The sequence below is a fragment of the Urocitellus parryii genome, chromosome 14 (assembly GCF_045843805.1).
Source record: "Urocitellus parryii isolate mUroPar1 chromosome 14, mUroPar1.hap1, whole genome shotgun sequence".
NCBI classification, from domain to species: Eukaryota; Metazoa; Chordata; class Mammalia; order Rodentia; family Sciuridae; genus Urocitellus; species Urocitellus parryii.
The window spans coordinates 3,141,617-3,163,280 of NC_135544.1; the positions used below are offsets into that span (position 1 = coordinate 3,141,617).

At 40.6% G+C, this 21,664-nt stretch overlaps 2 protein-coding genes and 1 pseudogene across 2 annotated transcripts; all 3 read right to left on the minus strand.

The window, feature by feature from the left end:
- Nucleotides 1–473: 473 nt before the first annotated feature.
- LOC144250224 (uncharacterized) lies at nucleotides 474–21,657 on the minus strand. The gene is made up of 5 exons (XM_077792716.1): nucleotides 21,589–21,657; nucleotides 17,198–17,324; nucleotides 14,640–15,149; nucleotides 678–1,019; nucleotides 474–601 (listed from the first exon to the last, which is right to left on the minus strand). Exons 1-5 carry the CDS (start codon nucleotides 21,655–21,657, stop codon nucleotides 474–476), a joined length of 1,176 nt encoding a protein of 391 aa, XP_077648842.1.
- LOC144250176 (3'-5' RNA nuclease TATDN2 pseudogene) lies at nucleotides 8,857–11,659 on the minus strand (annotated as a pseudogene).
- On the minus strand, nucleotides 12,266–13,849 carry LOC144250177 (ubiquitin carboxyl-terminal hydrolase 17-like protein 6). The gene has a single exon (XM_077792694.1). It carries the CDS (start codon nucleotides 13,847–13,849, stop codon nucleotides 12,266–12,268), a length of 1,584 nt encoding a protein of 527 aa, XP_077648820.1.
- Nucleotides 21,658–21,664: the final 7 nt, after the last annotated feature.

The window sequence follows — 21,664 nt, forward strand, 5'->3', positions numbered from 1 at the left end:
GCTCAGCCTCCTGACCACACCCACTAACTTCCTGCCAGATCCACCAATCACCTGCAAGCACTGAATTGGAATAGGGATTTGGGTGTGGTCCGTTCACTTCCTGGAGAGACTGGTTGACTCTTTTCCCTGTTTGTGGATCTCAGGAGTCTTTTTTTGTTGTTGTTGATGTTGTTGTTGTTGTTGTTGTTGTTGTTTGAGAGAGAGAGAGAGAGAGAGAGAGAGAGAGAGAATTTTTAATATTCATTTTTTTTCTTTGTTCGGTGGACACAGCATCTTTATTTTATTTTTATGTGGTGCCGGGGATCGAACCCAGCACCAGGCACAGGCCGGGCAAGTGCTGTTACCACTTTAGCCACAACCACAGCCCAAGGAGTATTTTTATAACCATATGTCATAAGCATCTTGAGGCGTGCACATATTCATACTGGCAATATCTCAATTAAAATGTTTTTACTTATTAAAATATATATGTATTAATAAACTTTTAAGCCACTTTTCTGAGAAAAAGATGATCGACTGAAGGCTTTCCCACACACAGGGCATTTGTATGGTTTCTCTCCAGTATGTGTTTTCTCATGGTGTCTCAGGCATGTACTGAAAGCTTTTCCACGTAGGTGACATTGTATTGTTTGTCTCCAATGTGTGTTTTCTCATGTTGTCTATGTCAGATGATAGACTGAAGGCTTTCCCACATACACCACATATATATGTTTTCTCACCAGTGTGGATTCTCTGATGTGGTTTAAGGTAACAAGATTGACTAGAGGATTTCCCACACAGGTGGCATTGATAGGGTTTCTCTCTAGTGAGTGTTCTCTGATGAAGTTTAAGGTAGCATGTTTGACTAAAGGATTTCTCACATAATTGACATTGATATGGTTTCTCTCCCATGTGGGTTATCTGATGACGACGAAGGTGAACTGATTTGCTGAAGGCTTTCCCACACACATGGCATTTGTATGGTTTCTCTCCTGTGTGGATTTTATCACGCATTTGAAGGTTGTATAATTTACAAAAAGCTTTCCCACACCGATGACATCTGTATAGTTTCTCTCCAGTATGGACTTTCTCATGCATTTTAAGGTTGTAAGACTTGCTGAAGGCTTTCCCACACACGTGGCATTCATTTTTTTTCTCTCTAAATAGGGTATTGTTCTAATTGTAATTCATGTTGAACTGAGAAAATGAGTACAATTTAACTGACTACCATGAATTTGTTTATCTTGACATGATAGACCCAACCTTTCTTAAAATTGGGCATCTCGCCATAAAACCATGAAAAGATAATTTGGGCTTTACTATAAATTACTGCAAATTCTGAACCTACTTGGAATGCCTGCCCGTGCCCTGAACTCACCCAGGTCCGGTTTTCCCTGACCAGATAACAACCCTTTCCTAAACCTTAGTGACGCCTCATAAATTCTGGCCTTCCCTGGCCGGACAATGACCCTCTCTGAGTCTCTAAGATCTCCATAAATTCTGATGCCGGGGCCAGCAAAAATGTAAACTTGTGTTATGCTCCTCAGAGTGCTGTTATCTGTAACCCCCCCCCTTTGTGTAACTTTTGGGCTATAAAACTGGGCCACAAAGAAGCCTCGGGGCTGTCTTGCTCCCGCTGTTTTGGGAGGGAAAGGCAGCCCGGCCGGTCGAAATAATAAGCTTGCTTTAATTTGATTTTAATTGGAGTCAGTGGTCTTTTCTTGCGTCCTGGTCTAACATTTTTTAGGCCCCAGTGAGATGACCCTGCCCGGCCAGACCACAAGAGCAGACTGCTGGAAATTCTGAAGCCGGCCTTCGCTCCAGGGCTCCGGGCTGGAGAGCCACTCTAGGGGGTGCGCAACTTGAGACGTTCCAAGGCCTCGGAGTGAGCCTTCGTCCCCGGAGCACTGCAGTGAACTGCCGCACTAAAACTATCAGCAAGCACCTGGGGGAGGAGGCCTCCATAGGTAAGTGGCGCCTTTATAACAACTGATATCCGGTTAAGGGAGATCTCTTCTGATGACAGAGAGGTGGCCTGGCGAGGCTCACATATACTCCTGTCCGGACAGTAACGAGAAATCGTTCTGTCTTCTGTTCTGTTCTGTAGGGAATTCCTCTGGAAGGGTAGAGAGGTGCCGACGGGCACGCACGCGCTCCTACCCCGGAGCTTTGGCAAGACGTTGCATTGCTCTTCTGTTTTTCTGTTTCGGCGCTGGGTTTCTGTTTTCTTGTGTTTTGTTCTGTGTTCTATATGTTTTTTGTTTGTTTTTGTGTGTTTCGTTGTGTGATTTCTGTGGTAAAAACTTAAGGATACTGGATATGAAAATGGGTAATAAAGCAAGTCAGCCTGACACCCCTTTGGACTGTGTTTTAAAGAACTGCGATGAACTTTACCCCCCTCTGTTAAGCAGGAGGAGAGAAGCCCCTAGCTGGCTGCTTGAAGCACCTCCAGTGCAGAGGGCAATGCCTGCTGGGGACCTAAGAACTGAGTATCTCCCAGGTAAACAAGTGAGACTCCTTTAAAACCCCTTGTCCCTCCGGATCAAGAGAGTCACAACCTTTGGGCAGAGTCCCAGGTGTTTCTCCTTTGTTAGCAAAGCAATAAAACTCCCTTTTTCTTTTTCTCAAAACCCTGTCCTCATTATTAAATTGGCATTAATTGGCTCTAAGGTCAGGAATCGAACTTTCAGTTACAAATTTTGTTATCACCGCCCCCCCCCCCCGGAACTTTTTGAGAACTGACTACTGAAATGTTAAGAGATGGAGTGTGCTTGAGGTGGAATCCTGTAAGTAAAAGGAGGGACTGAGGGACTCCCAGCAGCTGCCAAAGCCCTGTTGCTTCGGGGATTCCCTCCTTCCTTCCCTGTACTGTAAGGATTATGCCACCTCTATCTTCTTGAAAAGAGAAAAAGAAAAAGGAGACACTTAATGCAGTAAAGTCGCCATGGAGACCCTTGATTTTATATTTCAGGTTGCCCCTCTGTGAAAACATCTGGTCCCCTTGTGGGGACATCTATGGTGCCACTGGTGTAGGAGATTTTTCTCTTATCTGCTCTGTTTTAAATGGTTTCTGTCTGTCAGCCATAGTCTGGAGCTCCTCTCTGTCTGTCCTGTGTCTTTGTTTCTGACCCTTTAAGACATGTGCAATAGTGTGTTGATATTATAAATTGTTTCTTGGGAATGATCTTGGCTGAATGTGTGTCTAAAAGATGATGTTTTATTGTAACAATGTGGTATCTGAATGGGTTTTTGATGCATTGCACAATGCTGCAGTTAAAAGTTGGGATTAGGTAATTGTTTAGTTTATGATTTCAGATAAGTCATTCCAGAGAACTTAAATACTTAGGATGGAAAACTAAAGAACTCTACTTCCAAGTTGGCAAGTAACTTCCTAATCATTCAGTCTTTTTTTTCACCAATTTCGAATTGGGTAGCCTGGGAAAATGCTACTGTGTGTACCAGTGCATTAATTTGGACAAGGATAGTAAATCATAGTATGGTATCTGTTGACAAAACAAGATGTAAAGATATAAAATTTTGTGAATTGTATCTTAAACTTGTATCATAATTTTCAACATTCGAACCTGAAAATTATGACTTATAGTTAAAATGCCTTAGGCCTGAGGTGTCTGCTCAGAATAGCAGTTTTTTCCCTGCTCCTTCAGACCTCAGCCAGGACTTATGTTGAAATGCAAATGAAAGAAGCCTGCAAGCTCAGTAGGAGACTGATCTGAGACCTAAGAAAAAGAAAAAGTAAATTGTATGGTATTTACTAATTACTGGCCAGTCATTTTTACTAGGACTCTTGTTTTTTTCCTTAGATTCTGTATTTTTTTGAGCTCATGATTTTGACCCTACAGACCTAGGTTAATGTTTTTCTGATCAGTCCTATCTTTGACCAACTGTGGAGTTTTTGAAACATTGCAATGGAGATTTCACCTGCGAAAAGTTACTAAGGCCTTTACTATTGTTATGTGTGCACACTTGTGTTATGTGTTATATGTCTATATATATATGTGATATACAAATTAACATATATAAGGAGCGCTCATAAAAACAAATTAAAAAAAATGGATCCAAAGATCTTTAATTCATGTGATTTAAATGGTTCAATTTAAATTGGATAAACAGATAAAAATAAATGTCTTTAAAATTTAAGCTTACAAGTTTTCCTAGGTGTTCAAAAAACTCATAAAATATTAATGTCTATAAAATGTCTAATATGCCTTGGTTCTAGGACTTTTCCTTCAACAACAAAAAAAAATGGTTTACACTGTTCAATACATTTGTCTAATATTTTGATAAAATAAGTAAAGTAAATTTGATATGGGATTACTCATTCATGAGTACTTTTGTTAGATATCTGATTGATTTACTAAGGTCTGTATAAGATTGTAAAAATCAGTCATGTGTTAAAGAGACAAAAATTTGTTAAAACATAAGTTTACCAACAACATTGTGTTTATTAAGTTTTATTTTTTCCTAGAGCAAGCAACCATAAAGTTAAACAACTGGTTAAATAAGAACTGTTATTTTAGAGCATTGTACTGCCATTTCTTTAAAAGCTAAACTTGGTTAATGTAGAAACATCAATGTAATTGTGATGCTATTAATGTGCTCATATCTTCCAGGTATACAAGTCTGTAAGGTAGAAACTTTGAAAGAGCATTATATCAAGCTGGTGTTCAGAAGTTGTATGGTAAAAAATATATTGGGGATTTATTTACCTGTTATCAATAAGATATGTAAAGTTTTGTTACTTCTTACATTGGGGAACAATTTAAATGTATTCTTAAGTTAATGAGAGCCTAATCTATGTAAAGGTTAAAAACTTTCAGCCTTTCTTTAATTCATGTTTTAAATGTGATATCATATGGTGTTAGCTAATGTTCATGTGACCTCAAACAATTTATGTAAACTTTGTAAAATGATAATTAAAAATACAAAGATCAGCTTTAGAACTAAAACACTTAAGATTTATAAAGAGCCCTGCTTTACCTGAGATGAGGCTCTGTGTCCCATCTTACTACATGTGAGAATGACTATGAAAACAGTAGGCCAGATTTTAGTTCATTTAAAGTTATGTTCAAAAGTTTGGTTTTTTTGTTGTTTTTTTTTTTCTGTCAAGATTACTAGGATCTCAAACAGGGGATATAATGTATAACTCAGCCAAAAATTCAGGGTAGCTGTTACACGAACTAAGTGTTTTTACTCTTGTTAATTTTATTTTGTAATTTCCTTATAAGTGATCTAAAGATTCCCTGTTAGTGTTTTACAGAAGTGTTGCTTTAAGAACACAACATGGGTTAGTTCGAGATAATAAGCCATCACCTACAAGACAGATAGGATAATACAGATCCCAATTAATAAAAAGATGAATAATTATAAAGTTATAGACATCAAAGCCCAGTACCCTTAATATAAGGCTGTTAAAATTTATTTGCTGGATGTTTAAGATTAAGTTTTAAAATTAAAGTTAAATTAAAAGGGCCAGAAAAACCAATATTTGGCTCTTGCCCTCTGAGTCAGTCTGAATTCAGGGAACAGGGGACTTCTCTAAAGAGCTTTGCAACTCTGGGCCACATAACCTCCCGATCAGGGAGACTAATGAGACCACTGGAGAACAGAAAGCCAATCAGTGCATTTGCTATGAAGAGGAGAGTCATCAGAGAAGGGAGACATCCCTGGTGCTTCTGAGGGAAGCCACATGGTCAAGCAAGATCTAGACCCATCCTAGCGCAAATGGCACTAGCAGAACTGAGAAGTTTCCCCAGGAATGACTCCCATAAAAGCTCAGCTGACTGTTAACAATAGATAGAAACAAAAGCCAGTTTGACTGCTTCATCTTAAACACTTAGCAAAGACATTAAAACCAAAATACAGCCATTCCTGGGCATTTTAAATAATAATAATAATAATATTTTAAGGTATACACTTTATGTTAGCCTCCCAAAATAAGTAAGACTGGAGGCTACAAAGAAGGATTCTCAGACAGAAATGCCTGATAACTATAAAAAGAGACTATCAAGAGGAGCTGCCAGAGACAGAAGTTTTTAGTTTAAGGCCTACAGATATTCCTAACCTACACAGGTAGGCTTCGTGTTTGCTAGTATGATTATCCAGCCCTGAGTAACAGAATTAAAGGTTTCCCTATTAGACACAGAGCTCATACTAGTAAAAGAATTTTGCAAGATCAGATGACATTAAATTATTAAACTGTATCTTATGGGGAAGGACATCTGTAACACTAAAAGTTAAATGTTATGCTTATAGTCCTGATAACTGGGAAGGTTAAAGCCTGGTGAGGGAACTTCTATACAGTGACACGTTCCAGCTGCTGCAACATTACTCAGTACTCAGTACTCATGGTTTTTGTTTCTCTCATAGAAGCACCATCCCCAGATGTGACTTTACAACCTGTTCCTCCCCAACCAGACTTCAAACCGAACCGACTTCTAAAAGGCAACTCATGTCCCTCACGCCGTGCCCCCTCACGTCACCCTCTCTCAGCTCAGAAGAAGCCAAAATGAGTGACGCCTCTCTTCTTACAACAATGGAGCCAAAAATAAATAGATTATCAATATAAGTAATTAATTAAGTCAGGTAAAATCAGGGAGACCGGTTTTGGGTGAGTTCTAAAAATTTTGAGACTGTTACCTGAAGGATTAAAATTCTCTCAGTGCTCTTCCCCTACCCTATCAAAGATTTGAAAGGGACACATCAGAAAAGGGGGGAATGATAGACCCAACCTTTCTTAAAATTGGGCATCTCGCCATAAAACCATGAAAAGATAATTTGGGCTTTACTATAAATTACTGCAAATTCTGAACCTACTTGGAATGCCTGCCCGTGCCCTGAACTCACCCAGGTCCGGTTTTCCCTGACCAGATAACAACCCTTTCCTAAACCTTAGTGACACCTCATAAATTCTGGCCTTCCCTGGCCGGACAATGACCCTCTCTGAGTCTCTAAGATCTCCATAAATTCTGATGCCGGGGCCAGCAAAAATGTAAACTTGTGTTATGCTCCTCAGAGTGCTGTTATCTGTAACCCCCCCCCCTTGTGTAACTTTTGGGCTATAAAACTGGGCCACAAAGAAGCCTCGGGGCTGTCTTGCTCCCGCTGTTTTGGGAGGGAAAGGCAGCCCGGCCGGTCGAAATAATAAGCTTGCTTTAATTTGATTTTAATTGGAGTCAGTGGTCTTTTCTTGCGTCCTGGTCTAACAGACACTGTGAGAAACACAGGAAAGCAGAGATGAGAGAACATTTAACTCATAGGAGGAATTGCTATACTTTCTCATTTTGTTGACTTTTTCTGAAGGGTTCCACCAGTTATCACAAAGGATCAATTTGGAATAAGACTCAGGAAGTTCAGGATGAGGAATACAGGTAAATTCTGAAGGTATAGAGGTGGGAGGTTTTGAGAGCTGGAAATGACTAATGTTGATGAATAGACAACTAGAACATTGTAACAATCTCAGTTCCCCTGTGTAGATAACTAGTAAACCACAGTGCAATGGAATAAACTAGAGGTATGTTAGACAAGAGAGTGACATTACTTGTGGATCTATTTTTACATATTTATTTGTTTATTTAGCTACTAGAAATTGACCCAAGGAAGCTTTACCACTGAGCCACAACCCCAGTCCTTTCTTTTATTTTGAGCAAGGGTTTTGTAAAATGCTGATGGTCTCACTAACTTCCTGAGGCAGGCCTCAAACTTGCAGCCCTCCTGCCTCAGCCTCCTGAGTTCCTGAGATTAAAGGTGTGCACCACCAACTCCAGTTAATGTGCATGTATTTATTTCAAACACCAAGTTGGAGTATGAAGCAGTATATTGGAAATACTACATAAAATTGCATTCAGTTTTCAAATGTGTCTGTGTGTATATATATATATATATATATATATATCACAATGTTTTAATATGCATAAATGTCAAGCAATAAGTTTCAAAGTATTTTAGAAATGTTTGGATCATGATTGGATCAGATGTGATTGGATCCTATTGACTAGATTGAGAGTGCTATCATGTGACTTTGAAAGGTGATCTCATCAAACTGCCTTTCTAGAGCCATTGTATGTAGATTGAGTGATAGATTCTCCTTAAATTGGTCTAGTGCTTCAGTGAAACAAATCATCTAAAACCTGTTCACTTTTCTTTTTTATTTAATTTGTAATAATAAGCATGTCAATCAAATAAATTAGAGATTTCAATTCAGGAAATGACAAACTTGATGATGATATAAATTAGGTTATTAAAATCTCAAAATCCAGCTCTATTATATTTCTTTTCTTAATGTGAATGGGAAGGGATAGGGGCTTCTATTAAATATTCCTGAAAATATACACAATTAACCTTAATTGGATAAAAGAAGTTTAGATATATTTCCCAAGTACATATTTTACAAATTATATTATGGAGATTTGACATAAAATACTTAGAAATACAGAAAAAACAACATAGATAAAATATAAGAATTTTAAATTTTAAATAAAATTCAGATAGTTCAGAGAATAAAGATAAATATGAGTGGGAAATTGCTATGTACCTGGAAATTAAGAAGTTGATCAAATTATGGTATATGACCCACATTTGTGTTAAAGGCATTTAAATTTATAATGACTTAATTCAGCTGTGAAAACATTTGCTCCTGGACCTTTTTTTTTTTTTCTTCAGAGTAACCAATACAATTTTGTTTACAAAAAACCATGAGCCTCCTCTTATTTTGATTTTTAATTTTTCAGAGTGAATGAGAATGATCTTTACACACTTCTTTGCACTTTCCAAATATTCTGCAATGGGCGTATTTCACCTTGAAAACAAAACAACACCCAAAGTTGATTACTTCCCAAGAAGGAAAGATTCATGCTGATGTCAGTCAGGAGAAGTCACAAAGTGCCTCTCCTCCCTGGTCCCCAGGCATACTGGGGACCTGGAGTGCAGCTCGCTGCCTGGATTCCTTCCCCAGTACTCCAAAACTGAACAAAACAAACATCATGGCCAAATGATAAGAAATGGCTTATAAAGCAGTTAACAAATGACATCCACAGAAACTTTTAGGAATTATATTTGTTAGCTCTAGAAGTAGAAAAACCTTACATCTAAAAAAAAGAGACAAGCTGACCACAGAGACCGAGGTTATCTTGCCCTGCTGTGGGACGGGCGAGGTGCACTATTAAGAGCAATCCCAGCCCATTGACCCAAAGACTATGACCTGGGGTCCCCCAAGGCCTGCAACAGACTTCTATTGGCTCCCACTATAATAAGGTGCAAAATCTGGGTGACAGCTGAAGACCCCCCAGACCAGATCCTCCTTCAGCATCTGCTCCCACAGGCAGACTGTCAGTGTCCCAGTGTCCCAGAAGTCAGAGATGCAGCCCTGGAGGTGAGGAAAGAGCTGCTGTAAATTTTTCTGAAACTTGTAAAGGTCCCCTTGAAAGAGAACTTGGAGTACAGCATGGCCAAGTGGCACTGAGTGTCAATAAAGTCCTGCTTCAGGCTGGGCTCCCCAGGTCCCTGTGTCAGGGAGCTAGATGCCTGTCTGCCACAGGGATGAGGTGGAGTCTCCGCTCAGAATGTCCTTTTCTCCTTCACTTCTTCTAGGGAGCTTCTGCACACCTGCAGGGAATGGGAATTCTGGGTCTCTGGAGGTGCTCTGGGAGCTCACTGAGGAGCTGGGGGATACTCACTTAGGAGGCTGTGGCTGCTTGTCCCAGCCTGGGCTGTGTCCTGGCTGCTGCCCACAGAGGGGTGGCCAGGAGTCTTGGGCTGCTGGCCCTGTAGCTGGTGTAGTCACACCAAGGACTTCTGTACGAATAAGGGGTACATGTTGTAGTCAGTGGAGAGGGAAGAAGGCTCTGGAACTGCTGAGCACTTCAGGGAGACAGGCTCCTCCTGAGAGAGTCTGACCCTGGAGACTCGTCCACGTCACACCAGTGGCCTCCTCATGGAGGGTGTTCCATCACCACCTTCCTATATGAATGCTTTTGGATTTCTCAACCCACTTTTCAATGTTGGAGCCATCCAAAAATTCTAGCAGGGGAGAGGTGCCGGAGTCCTGCCCTAGCGGGTTCCAGGGAGTCCTGAAGGATGAGTGGCGTCGGCGAAAAGATGAGACAGGAGTCGTTCCATTGCAGCAATCTCCAGAGAGAGAGCTAAAGCAGCTTTCTCTGGGTCCCCTTTTATTACAATTTTTCTCATCATTATAGATTCACAATACGTCATTAATTATATAATTTAAAACTTTGCCAAGACATGACATTTCCTTAACCATGATTGAGGGTACATTAATTTACATTTTTCCAGGATATGACCTTCAGTTATATAATTATTAAAAGTACAGAATCATTAATAAAATATGTCACTAATTTACATTTTTCAGATTTTCCCAAGATTTACTATTTTTCCCAAGATATGTTATTTTCTTATTAACTAATGCCAAACTACATAACCAGACTCTAAGTCTCCTAACCAATCATTAACCTAAAGTACACTTGTACTTTATTTTTAATCTAAAATTCCCATCTAAAAAAGTCCCTTTAAATCTTATATCTAAAATATGCTAAAGTTTACGAATCATCCTTAAAACATATCAGAAACCTATACAACTAAAGACTTAAGAATTTCTAAACTTAAGAATCTAAATAAGATAATATTTCTAACATTATTCTAAGACTGTGTCTTATAAAGCTATTTTAATTAATTCCTAAATTTATTCTCATAAAACTGGTTGAGCTGCTTTCTCAAAGAGTTTCTTTGTTTCTCAGTCAAGGTGCACTAGTTCTCCTGACCTTTCAGAGAATGATTGTTGTCCGTTATTAGGCTTGTCCACAATGTACTAAGATAGAAGAATAGCCTTCTACGTTGTCCTTGATATGCTGAGGGGTAGTAGAACAGCCTCCAAGGCATGAACTACCTGATATGTTCTAGCCATCTGAAATTTAATTTGTTTGGCATTTAACATACTCATGCCTCCTGTGAGAAACATAAGCATGAAAATGCAAAGTCCCAATTACATAAAAAAGGGTCTCATGGCTTCGGTTACCCACCAACCAGTGTGGCTTTGCCAGCAATCATCCTCACTGTGACCCTGTCAAGAGAGTGGGAGAGCAGCTTTGCCAACATTTTTCTCACTGTGACCCTGTCAAGACAGTGAGTGGGGGATCGCCTTCACCACGGAGGGCTTGTCAATGACTGTCCTTTGGTCACCAAGTGACTCCTAAGGAGGTTCCTCCTGAGGGTCCACAATCACTCTGGTGTGACAGAAGCTGCTCCTGTCAGGCTGTTCCTCCTGGGCTCTGACCTCTGGGGGCAAGTCTTTCTCTTTCTGAGAAGTGACCTTGATGCTCAGGGCTGGTCCTTCCATATGGTTGGGACACACTTCTGGGCTGGGCTTCTCCCTAGGGGTGGCAGCTTCTTTCCTTCTGGGCACTGCATTTCCCTAGGATGTCCTGTGGAGCCTTCAGGGAGATCAGCTTGGAGTCCTGGTCCCAAGCCTATTCCAGCTGCTTTTCTGGGCTTCGTTTGGTCCTTCCATCCCATCCTTCTGACCTTCAGCTTCAGCTGCAAATTCAGAGTTCATGGAGTTAGGAGAACTATCTTTGGAATCAACCTTAAGGCTGCAGGCTTCTTCCTCTAGAAAAGCCATTTCTTCTAGGGAGGCATTCACCGGGTGCATAGACAATCCCTTGGACAAAAGAAGGCCCAATGCTCCTAATTAGGCAGCCTTTGGGAGTGGCCCTGCCCACACCTGGAGCACAGGAAGAAGAGGAAGGAGAGGCGAGGGAGGTTAGGAGCAGAGATAGAAGAGGAGGAGAAGGATTTCTGCAGTGGGATGAGTTCCTGGATAACCGCATGGACATCCTCATGACCTTTCAGGTGCCTGGGGCTGCTGCCCCCTCAGGGACGCGATGCAGGGCTGCGAGCTGGCATCTGGAGAGTGCCACGTCCCTGGGCTCTGCAGGCAGCTGAGCTTGTTGGGACAACCTTCTGCAGTGGTACTTGACCTTGAACTGCTTGGATGCCACGGGCACCTTTCCCTCTTTCCACGGCCCATCCACCACAGTTCTCAAGGTTTCAGAGATGCCATGGCACTTTGGAGAAGTCCCAATGATTGGAGACTGACTAAAGGCTTTGGTTTGACTCCCAAACCCACAACTGGATCCCGTGATCACCCAGGCTTCTGTTTGCACTCCTCTACTTCAGGGAACTCAAAGCACTCCAGGGACTGCTAAGTACTTACCATTAGTTTGCGGTACAAAGGCCTTCACAGTGTCCTGGATTGCTAGACCACAATTACTGTCCTCTTGCCCTGCTTGTTCTTCTTCTTGTTGGCTCTGGGCCTTCCTGCAAGACACGGGAGTTGGCCAGTGTTCACCAAATCCTCACGTATGCTGTACTTGGTATCCTTGCTCTGCTTGTATGTTTCCTGCTTATCCATTATGTTCTCCTTTTCTCTGTGTTTTGACTGGTGAATCACAACAACATTGGGAGGCAGAGTGAATTCCACTTTCCTGAGGTTGAATTCAGACTTTGGTCGGTTCTGTTCTTGGAGAAATTTCCACTGATCCAAGGTGATTTCTCCAGTAGCTGTATCCTCCAAGCGCTCTTCTGGCTCTAGTGCTTTGCTATAGGAGTCTCCTTGGAGCTCTCCTTGGGTGGCTCTCAAGATTGTGTCCTCAGGCCCAAGAGCTATTGTTTCCCTGCCCAGGGACACACTCCCATTGTCAGTTTCAAGTTCACTCTTCTGGACATAAAAGAGGACATAGGCACGCTGACTCAGGACACAAGCAATGTCACAGGCCACTACCTTAGCATCGTCCATTTTGTACCACTGGCCATTGCCAGCTTTTATATAACAATAGTAGTGTCCACTGCGACAAGTCACCCCGGCATGGACCAGCACAGCATAGAGGGCATACACCAGTGGGCCTCTGCCCTGCTGAGACATGTATGGCTGCATGTCAAGGCACTCAGGATAGCGCACGTGCTTAGCAATTTTTTCCCCTGTGAGATCCGAGAACCGTTTCAATACCAGCATAAGAACGTTTGGTGCCTTCTGCAGGGTCAGGGTCTTGCAGGCTGGCCTCTTCTTCTGACAGACACCACACTGGTAGGCGTTCTCCCCTTCCAGCCACTCGGGCTTCACCAAGTGCTCCAGTGCATGCTGCACACTGGGAGCTGCCGTGATGTCTAGCATAATGTCCAGGTAGGGGTCAAAAGTGTCTGAAACGCCACAGCAGTGGAGACACTTGATTTGAGATCGCCAGCACCCTCCAAATATCTGGCGCATGAGGGTAGGGTCCTTGGAGTGAGCACCTGGCTGCTTGTGCCCACGCAGACATGCTTCCTGCATGGCATGGAGAGTAAAGAGCAGAAATTCATGGGCATCTTCTTGCCGGGAAGTGTGGAAGCCATCAACCAAAGCAGGCAGGGGCCGAATGACATCCCCAGGGTGGCGGAGAGCCCGTGTCACGTGGGCTTGCATCACACACAGCATGCAGACCCTGTGACGAGGACAGCGTTGGCAGTGCTCCTGGGACAGCATGTAGTTGGCCAGAGGAGGTGTATATGTCAGGCACTGTAGGGCTGCATTCACGTAGCAAGTGTTTCCCATGTTCTGCAGCCCAGCACCAGCTGCCGACCGTCTCTGCCAGTTCAGACAAAGTTTCCCTCTAGGAGCCAGCAGTGGCCCCACAGGAGCTGAATTCTTATTTAAGTGTGCATCAGGGCAAGGTGACAACGATGACTCTGCAGGTAGAGAAGGACCCAAATAGACTTTAGCATCAGCTGCATTTGATGAACATTCAGGTTTTATACAGTCATGAAACTGAGACTCACCTCCGCAGTGGAGTGAAGCTGCCTCCATGTCTCCAGGACCAGTAACCACCAGGTTTCCCTGCTGAATCTCCAGAGGAGAGAGCTTCTCCTTCGGAGCCGGCCTTCAAATGACAGCCCGGTCCATGTTTTCAGTCTTTTATGGCTCAGCCTCCTGACCACACCCACTAACTTCCTGCCAGATCCACCAATCACCTGCAAGCACTGAATTGGAATAGGGATTTGGGTGTGGTCCGTTCACTTCCTGGAGAGACTGGTTGACTCTTTTCCCTGTTTGTGGATCTCAGGAGTCTTTTTTTGTTGTTGTTGATGTTGTTGTTGTTGTTGTTGTTGTTGTTTGAGAGAGAGAGAGAGAGAGAGAGAGAGAGAGAGAATTTTTAATATTCATTTTTTTTCTTTGTTCGGTGGACACAGCATCTTTATTTTATTTTTATGTGGTGCCGGGGATCGAACCCAGCACCAGGCACAGGCCGGGCAAGTGCTGTTACCACTTTAGCCACAACCACAGCCCAAGGAGTATTTTTATAACCATATGTCATAAGCATCTTGAGGCGTGCACATATTCATACTGGCAATATCTCAATTAAAATGTTTTTACTTATTAAAATATATATGTATTAATAAACTTTTAAGCCACTTTTCTGAGAAAAAGATGATCGACTGAAGGCTTTCCCACACACAGGGCATTTGTATGGTTTCTCTCCAGTATGTGTTTTCTCATGGTGTCTCAGGCATGTACTGAAAGCTTTTCCACGTAGGTGACATTGTATTGTTTGTCTCCAATGTGTGTTTTCTCATGTTGTCTATGCCAGATGATAGACTGAAGGCTTTCCCACATACACCACATATGTATGGTTTCTCACCAGTGTGGATTCTCTGATGTGGTTTAAGGTAACAAGATTGACTAGAGGATTTCCCACACAGGTGGCATTGATAGGGTTTCTCTCTAGTGTGTGTTCTCTGATGAAGTTTAAGGTAGCATGTTTGACTAAAGGATTTCTCACATAATTGACATTGATATGGTTTCTCTCCCATGTGGGTTATCTGATGACGACGAAGGTGAACTGATTTGCTGAAGGCTTTCCCACACACATGGCATTTGTATGGTTTCTCTCCTGTGTGGATTTTATCACGCATTTGAAGGTTGCATAATTTATAAAAAGCTTTCCCACACTGATGACATCTGTATAGTTTCTCTCCAGTATGGACTTTCTCATGCATTTTAAGGTTGTAAGACTTGCTGAAGGCTTTCCCACACACGTGGCATTCATTTTGTTTATCACCTGTTTGGGTTCTCTCATGTTGTCTATGCTTAGAGCAGTAACTGAAGACTTTCTCACAAAAATTATATTCACAATTCTTTTCCCCTGTTCTAGTTTCATTGAGTCTGCTTGGATCAGAGGTTTGATTAAAGGATTTGCTGCATAGATGACATTCATATTGTATCTCTCCAGGGTCATTCTTGTTGAATTTTCTAGGTTGTAAACAGTTCCTATGTCCTTTCAAATATTTATGCCCTTCACATGAGACACAATCATTTTTCTTGTTTTCACCAAGATACAAATTGTCAGCAAGGGATCATGCAGTGTTTGTTGTCCCAGTGGTTCCTCTCTTTTCTCCATTTTAAGGAATACTCTTTAAAATGAGATTCCTGTTTTGTAAAGAAGATGAACATTTCTTAACAATGTCTCCATATAAACTTAATTTTTCTACATAAGAATCTTAGAACAATCCATTGTAATATGAAAACGAAAATCTTCTTACTTTTAATTTCGTGAACATTGTAGATAATTCCCAGGTGAGCCAAGTATTTTCCATTTACTAGTATTTTATTTAAAGGGGCTCTGATTAACTTGATGGTCTTCAATATTTCAAATAGCTACATGAGAAATGCTTGTGCATTGGGAATCTTTTTAATTTCTCCCAGAATGCAAGCTATACAGATGTTTTAACACAGAAGTTGTGTATTCACAACATAATGACAGCCATCAAATTGTACTTGGTCACTAATTTATTCCACACACAGGTTTTTAACTTACATAATTAGTGTTCCCATTCTCGAAACTTACCATTGACCTGTTGAGGGTGTAGCCTTTCTTTTCAAAACTGCTCTGCATATGATTTCATGTTTTTGATATTCATTTTCCATCCCTAGAAGAGTTGGAAATACAAATTGGTAGCATGAAATTCAGAGGCACAAAGTGGAAAGTCAACAATCTCATGAGAATGTCTTTTTGCATCATTGACTCTTTCATGTAGGATATGGCTAGGATAAAAAAAATATATATCTTGGAAAAATAGAACACTGGGAATTATAAAAAACATCATCATAGAATTATTGTTAAAAAAGTAATGGAGAAAAAAATTTAAAGGAGAAAATCTGAAAAAGAGACATGAAAATTGACCTAAAAAACACACTAACAGGTTTTCCCCTCAATGAAAATATAAATATAGAGGAAACATTTTGAATTTAGATTAAAAGAAGCTACGTCATACATGAGAAATTTTGTCCCATGGTCCCCTACTATATTTTAGACAACCACATTAATTTCACAGCTCTGTCAGTTAATATTTCCAAGCTCAATCACTGGCTGGGCAACCATCTCTGTAGAATCACAAATGTCTCTGTCTCTTAACTGCATTCTGCCTTGGGAGAAATGCTGTCCCTTCTCCCATCCACAGGATTTTTCCTTCCTCCAGATACAAATTCACATCTGATTTGCAGAACAGATACCCTATGCGTGGTAAAAAAAAAAAAAAAAAAAAAAAAAAAAAAAGCCATTGGATTTTAGCATTTCTGCCAAGAAATGTGCATTAGCGACAAGGCCAAGAAGATGAGTTAACAACAATAGAGAACCAAGGAACCAAGGCACTGGGAGAAAGTATTTAGCAGAGAAAATTTTGAAGTTCACTCACTGCAGTCGAATAAAAGTTAGAATGCTCCCATACCAGGGAGGACTTAAGGCACCCATGCTCACAATGACATTCAAAGAATGCCAAATCAGCAGTTCTTTCAGGCACTTCATCTCTGCACTAAATATTACTTTCAAATGGAATCCAAATAATCACACAAAAATGTTCAGAATTCTCTTGTTTTGGTATTCAATCCTCCAGCACAGTGACAATATAATCATAATTATTCATAAATATTAGGTCTATGTATAACTTAACTTTAATAGATACATAACATTATGGTGTTGTGTAAAATAAGTTGTAATTAAAGCAATAAATAAGAACAGCTTTCTTGCATTTAATTATAAGTTCTATGAGAAAGTCAGGACAGAGATTGGAATTGAATAGAGAGAGGCTATTCCAGATACTGTTATTGAAGAAATAGGTATACCCTCACATCTTTCATATATGTCATTCATGGATTTACCAACTGATACCAGATGATTAATGATTTCCAGCATCACTGATCCGTGTAGCATTTTCTGAGATGGGTCCAGCATGGCCCACTCTTCTTGGGTGAAACTTTTGCTTACATCTTCAATGGTCACCAATTCCTAGAACGGTATTGACAAGCTAGTTTAGGAAGAGCAAGGAGATCAATTTCACAAAAGAAGGGTTGAGAGGACAGCATGAGGCAGAGGGGAAACTAGGTGTGCAGGAGATTAAACTGTTAAAGCACCAGCCTATTCATTTTCAGCTTCCAACATTCTTACTTTCAGAAACCCAGAATGTGCATACATTGAATTCATAGAATTTATAGTAAAGGAATATGGAATGATAGAGAAACATGAAATATGAACAAAATTTAAGGACTGGTAAGGATAACTTTCAATGAGGCTATTATAAAATTTTCACTTGAATCTTTTCAACTAAAATTAAATTTAGTTAAATTTATTTATTTTAGCACTCTGGGCAGAACCCTGTCCTCTGTGTGAAGATAGCGGTCCAAAAGCCAGAGGGGTCTCCCTTAAAGTCGCCAAGGCTGCCTCCAAAAGGCATGGCATGGGCCAAGCATCACACCTAGGTACCGCCGGGTGTCCTGATGTGACCAAACAGCCCTGTCTGCAGCCTGCAGCATGGAGAGAGAGACCAAGACCCAGACTCAGCATCAGGGCCCCAGGTGAAAGTCAAGCCCTTGGATCCATAAAAAAAAAAAAATAGAAAAAACCCCACTTTACTTAGCAGCAGTCCCTTCAAAACTCCCCAGAGGGCATTTTCTCCCCCTCACACTGTGTTCTTCTCTCAGTCCCAGCACTTTCTACTCAGTATCTCCTCCATAAACCTTAGGAGCTCACACTGTCTCTGTTTCCTAGGGACCAGAATGTTATTGGGTTGAAGAAGTAACTCATGTCCGAGGCTCTGAGCACTAACACACTCAGGGCTGGGCTGTGATATGTGGCAATAATGAAGGGATTTTTCAGATACAATTTCCATTCATTGTCAGTTAATCACAGGGAAAAATCCAGAGTGAATCTAAGTTGACCAGGTGAGCCTGACACTTTTATCCTCCTGACTCACAAAGGGGAATTACAAGCAGTTTTCAACCCTAAGAAGGTCTCTCCCTGGCATTAAAGAAGCAACCTTGGGTTGGTTGTGAGATGCAGTCCTGCACTACAAAACCAGCAAGCCTTAGGCCCTGACTTCCCTCTCCTGAAATGGAAGAAAAAAATTATAAAGTGTACCTCACAGAATAGAAAGGGACAGGGATATATAGGCAGGAACAGAAGCCAGAGTATGGTTTGATGCTTTGGTTGTCAGGGTGATTGTGGGTTGTGACAGTTTGGGCAACAAGAGTGTCCTAGCCACTGGATAGGATGTGACCTGACACTGAAAGACTAGATTTCCTAAATTACATCCAGAGCTACAATTACAGCTGAAGAAGGATCTGATACCCAAGGCTTCATCTTTGAGGTGCTCTCCTGTCTGATGAGGTTCCCTGTGGCTCTGTCACCATCATTGTCCTCACCCTGCTCTCTTTCATGACTATGGCTTGGAAATGAGGTCTCCCTTAAAGTCTCATACTAAAAATCTATAAATGTTCCAAAATTTTGGAGGTGAGATGATAACATTAGGAGACATTGATGTGACCTGATCAGTGAATTGATTGACCAATAATTTGAATTGGCTACCAGATGGAAACTGTTGGAAGTTGGGCCAGAGCTTGAGGAAATAGTCCCCTAATGCCCTTGGGGAATAAGCACCTCATCCCTGGCTCCTCACTCTCTCTGCTCCTGGTTGCCATTAGCAGAGTATCTTTCCTCTCTCATGTCCTTGTGCCAGTATGTTCTGCCTCACCTCAGGCCTAAAGCATTGCAGTCAGATGGCCATGGACTGAAACTCTAAAACTGAGTCCAAAACCAAATGCTTGTTCTATAAGTTGTCCTTGTCATATATTTTGTTCACAGCCACAAAAACTGTCAGTGAGGGGGGTAGTTTCCTCATGCAATTACAGACACTGTGAGGTAATCAAAGGGAAGGCACCTGAGAGAACCTGAAAAACTGAGTGGTGTAACATGAATCTATTACTTGTGTTAGGAGGTTTGCAGACAGCACCAAACTCTGAACAGGTCTCCTTCAGGCACAGAAGAAGCAACTGTGGGCGTGGGTACAGTGCAGCGGTACAGTGCTTGTCTAGCCAGCCCAAAGAATCAAACACTGCAACAAACACAAACACACCCAAATCTGCAAATTCTCACAGAATATCAAGAGACATATGAGAGGAAACAAAACTCAGGGTGTCAAAATTCAGGTCCAGAGCCCCACAGCCCCCAAGGAACTGCACCTCCCCAAAGACTGAGAGAGAGAGAATCAACAGGCCCCACGGAGATCATGATGCAGCCAGACCCTGCATGAGGTCCTGTGAGAGGCTTCCAGAGGATCCAACCTGCTCTGACTTGGACTTCTGACCTATTAATCTGTGATTTAATGGATTTTATTGGTGTTGCTACTAAGTTTCTGGCAATGTGCTGCACATAACTAGAAAAGAAGCACAGAGAATTTCCCCTTCTCCCTCCAACAATTCACAACATAAATTCAACATTCAAACAAGAGTTGAATGATTTATATGTAAAAGATGGAGAACAGGCTGAGAAAGAGAATCAGGTGGAACAAATTCCATCTTTATTTTCAAGACACAGTTGAATCTGAGGCTGGTAAAACACAGGAAAAAGGGGAAAAAAACTACTAAATATATCTCTTTATGTTGCATGATCATTACTTTCCACATATTTTACAAATTCAAGCACAAATTAAAATTTGTTTCTTGTTCAGAGAACATGGGGGAAATGTCAATAAAGTCAACAATTTGCCAACCACACTCTTTGCCTCATTATGTCTCTCAGATTAAAACTGTTTTATTCTACTTTTAATTATTGTTGATCTGGGTAACAAGAATACAACTGTAACTTATTATTATAAATTTAATCATTCATCATGCTCCCGCTTTGGAATACCAGATTAAATGGAGAGTTGGGAGCACATCTAACTTGAAAGTGAAATCCTTGAAAATACTTTTTTTTTTGTTTTGTTTATGGGATTGTTCTCAAAAGTCCCACCAGTGGACACAAGGGAACCAATGTGAATGAAGCTCAAGAAGTTCCTGAGGAATACAAGGGAGTGGGTTTGGTCTGAAAGTACACAGGATTGAGGAAACCCTATCTAGGACCTGGATCTTGTCAATATGACTTTCCTGTCAAATACTCTAGTATATTAAAAGCTGAGAATAGAGATTGTAGACTACTACATTATATTCTTGAAAGGGGCTAAAATACTCATGCCATTTAAGAAAGATCTCTTATTAAGGTTTTTGAAATCAAATTTTATTCTTATGACTTATTTTCCAGGCCCTTGTGTTTGTCAAGAGAGGATTAAAATTACTTATAATTTTTCATACTGATTAATGGTGATTCATCAATTTTGGGGTGCGCACATTTGGATTTTACAAGTAGAGTTGAAGGTTCCTTCACATTTTTAAAAATAGCTTTATTGAGGTAAATTTGAAGAACAATCAAATGCACAAATTGGAAGCATGCAATTTGATCAGTTTTGACATGTACAATCTTATTGTTCAAATTTTAAGCATTTCCATTACTTTTTTAATAATTTAAATAATTTAAACCATGTAGACTGTGTTTTCTGCAGGGTTTATTATATTAGAAATCAATCCCCTTGAGATCTATAGAACCACATCACCACATGTCAAGTCCTTCAACATGAAATGGCAAAGAAGAAGGCAAAAGAGAAGTAAATAAAAAGTGCTTTGAACTAAGTGAACAAAGTGATCTTTCTTTTTTTTTTTAAATTTTTTTGTATTGGTTGTTCATAACATTACAAAGCTCTTGACATATCATATTTCATACATTAGATTAAAGTGGGTTATGAACTCCCAATTTTACCCCAAATGCGGATTGCAGAATCACATCAGTTACACATCCACAATTTTACATAATGCCCTATTAATAATTGTTGTATTCTGCTACCTTTCCTATCCCCTACGAAGTGATCTTTCAATGTCAGAATCTGTGGGATAAAAGAGTACACAAACATTTGTAACTTAATGTACTTTTTATCAGAAATAAGCTAGAGCAACAATCAGTTTATTTTTAAATTAGGTGGTAGGAAAGAAAAAATAAGAGTAGGAGCAGACACATATGAAATAGAAGTCAAAATTTTAGATATTATATCTTGCAATACCAGGTTAGAATATATGTTACAGGAACTCAAGTTTGTCTCCATCATGGGTTCCTACATGCAGAACATTGGCAAGACATCTCAAACAGCTGACATTCCTATGATTGATTTTTTTGTGCATTTTCTCACGAAGTCTAAGGCAATAAGATTGATTGAAGCTTTCCCCACCCAGATGGCACTCATGTAGTTTCTCCTCATTGAGTTT

Bases quoted from the DNA above. Each gene is read 5' to 3' on its own strand.
- LOC144250177 (XM_077792694.1), bottom strand. From the start codon at position 13,849: ATGGAGGCAGCTTCACTCCACTGCGGAGGTGAGTCTCAGTTTCATGAC.
- LOC144250224 (XM_077792716.1), bottom strand. From the start codon at position 21,657: ATGAGGAGAAACTACATGAGTGCCATCTGGGTGGGGAAAGCTTCAATC. The intron at 17,325-21,588 runs GTGAGAAAATGC...ATACCGTTCTAG, and splicing joins ATCTTATTGCCTTAGACTTC to GAATTGGTGACCATTGAAGA. The intron at 602-677 runs GTCTATCATCTG...TACGTGGAAAAG, and splicing joins TGTATGTGGGAAAGCCTTCA to CTTTCAGTACATGCCTGAGA.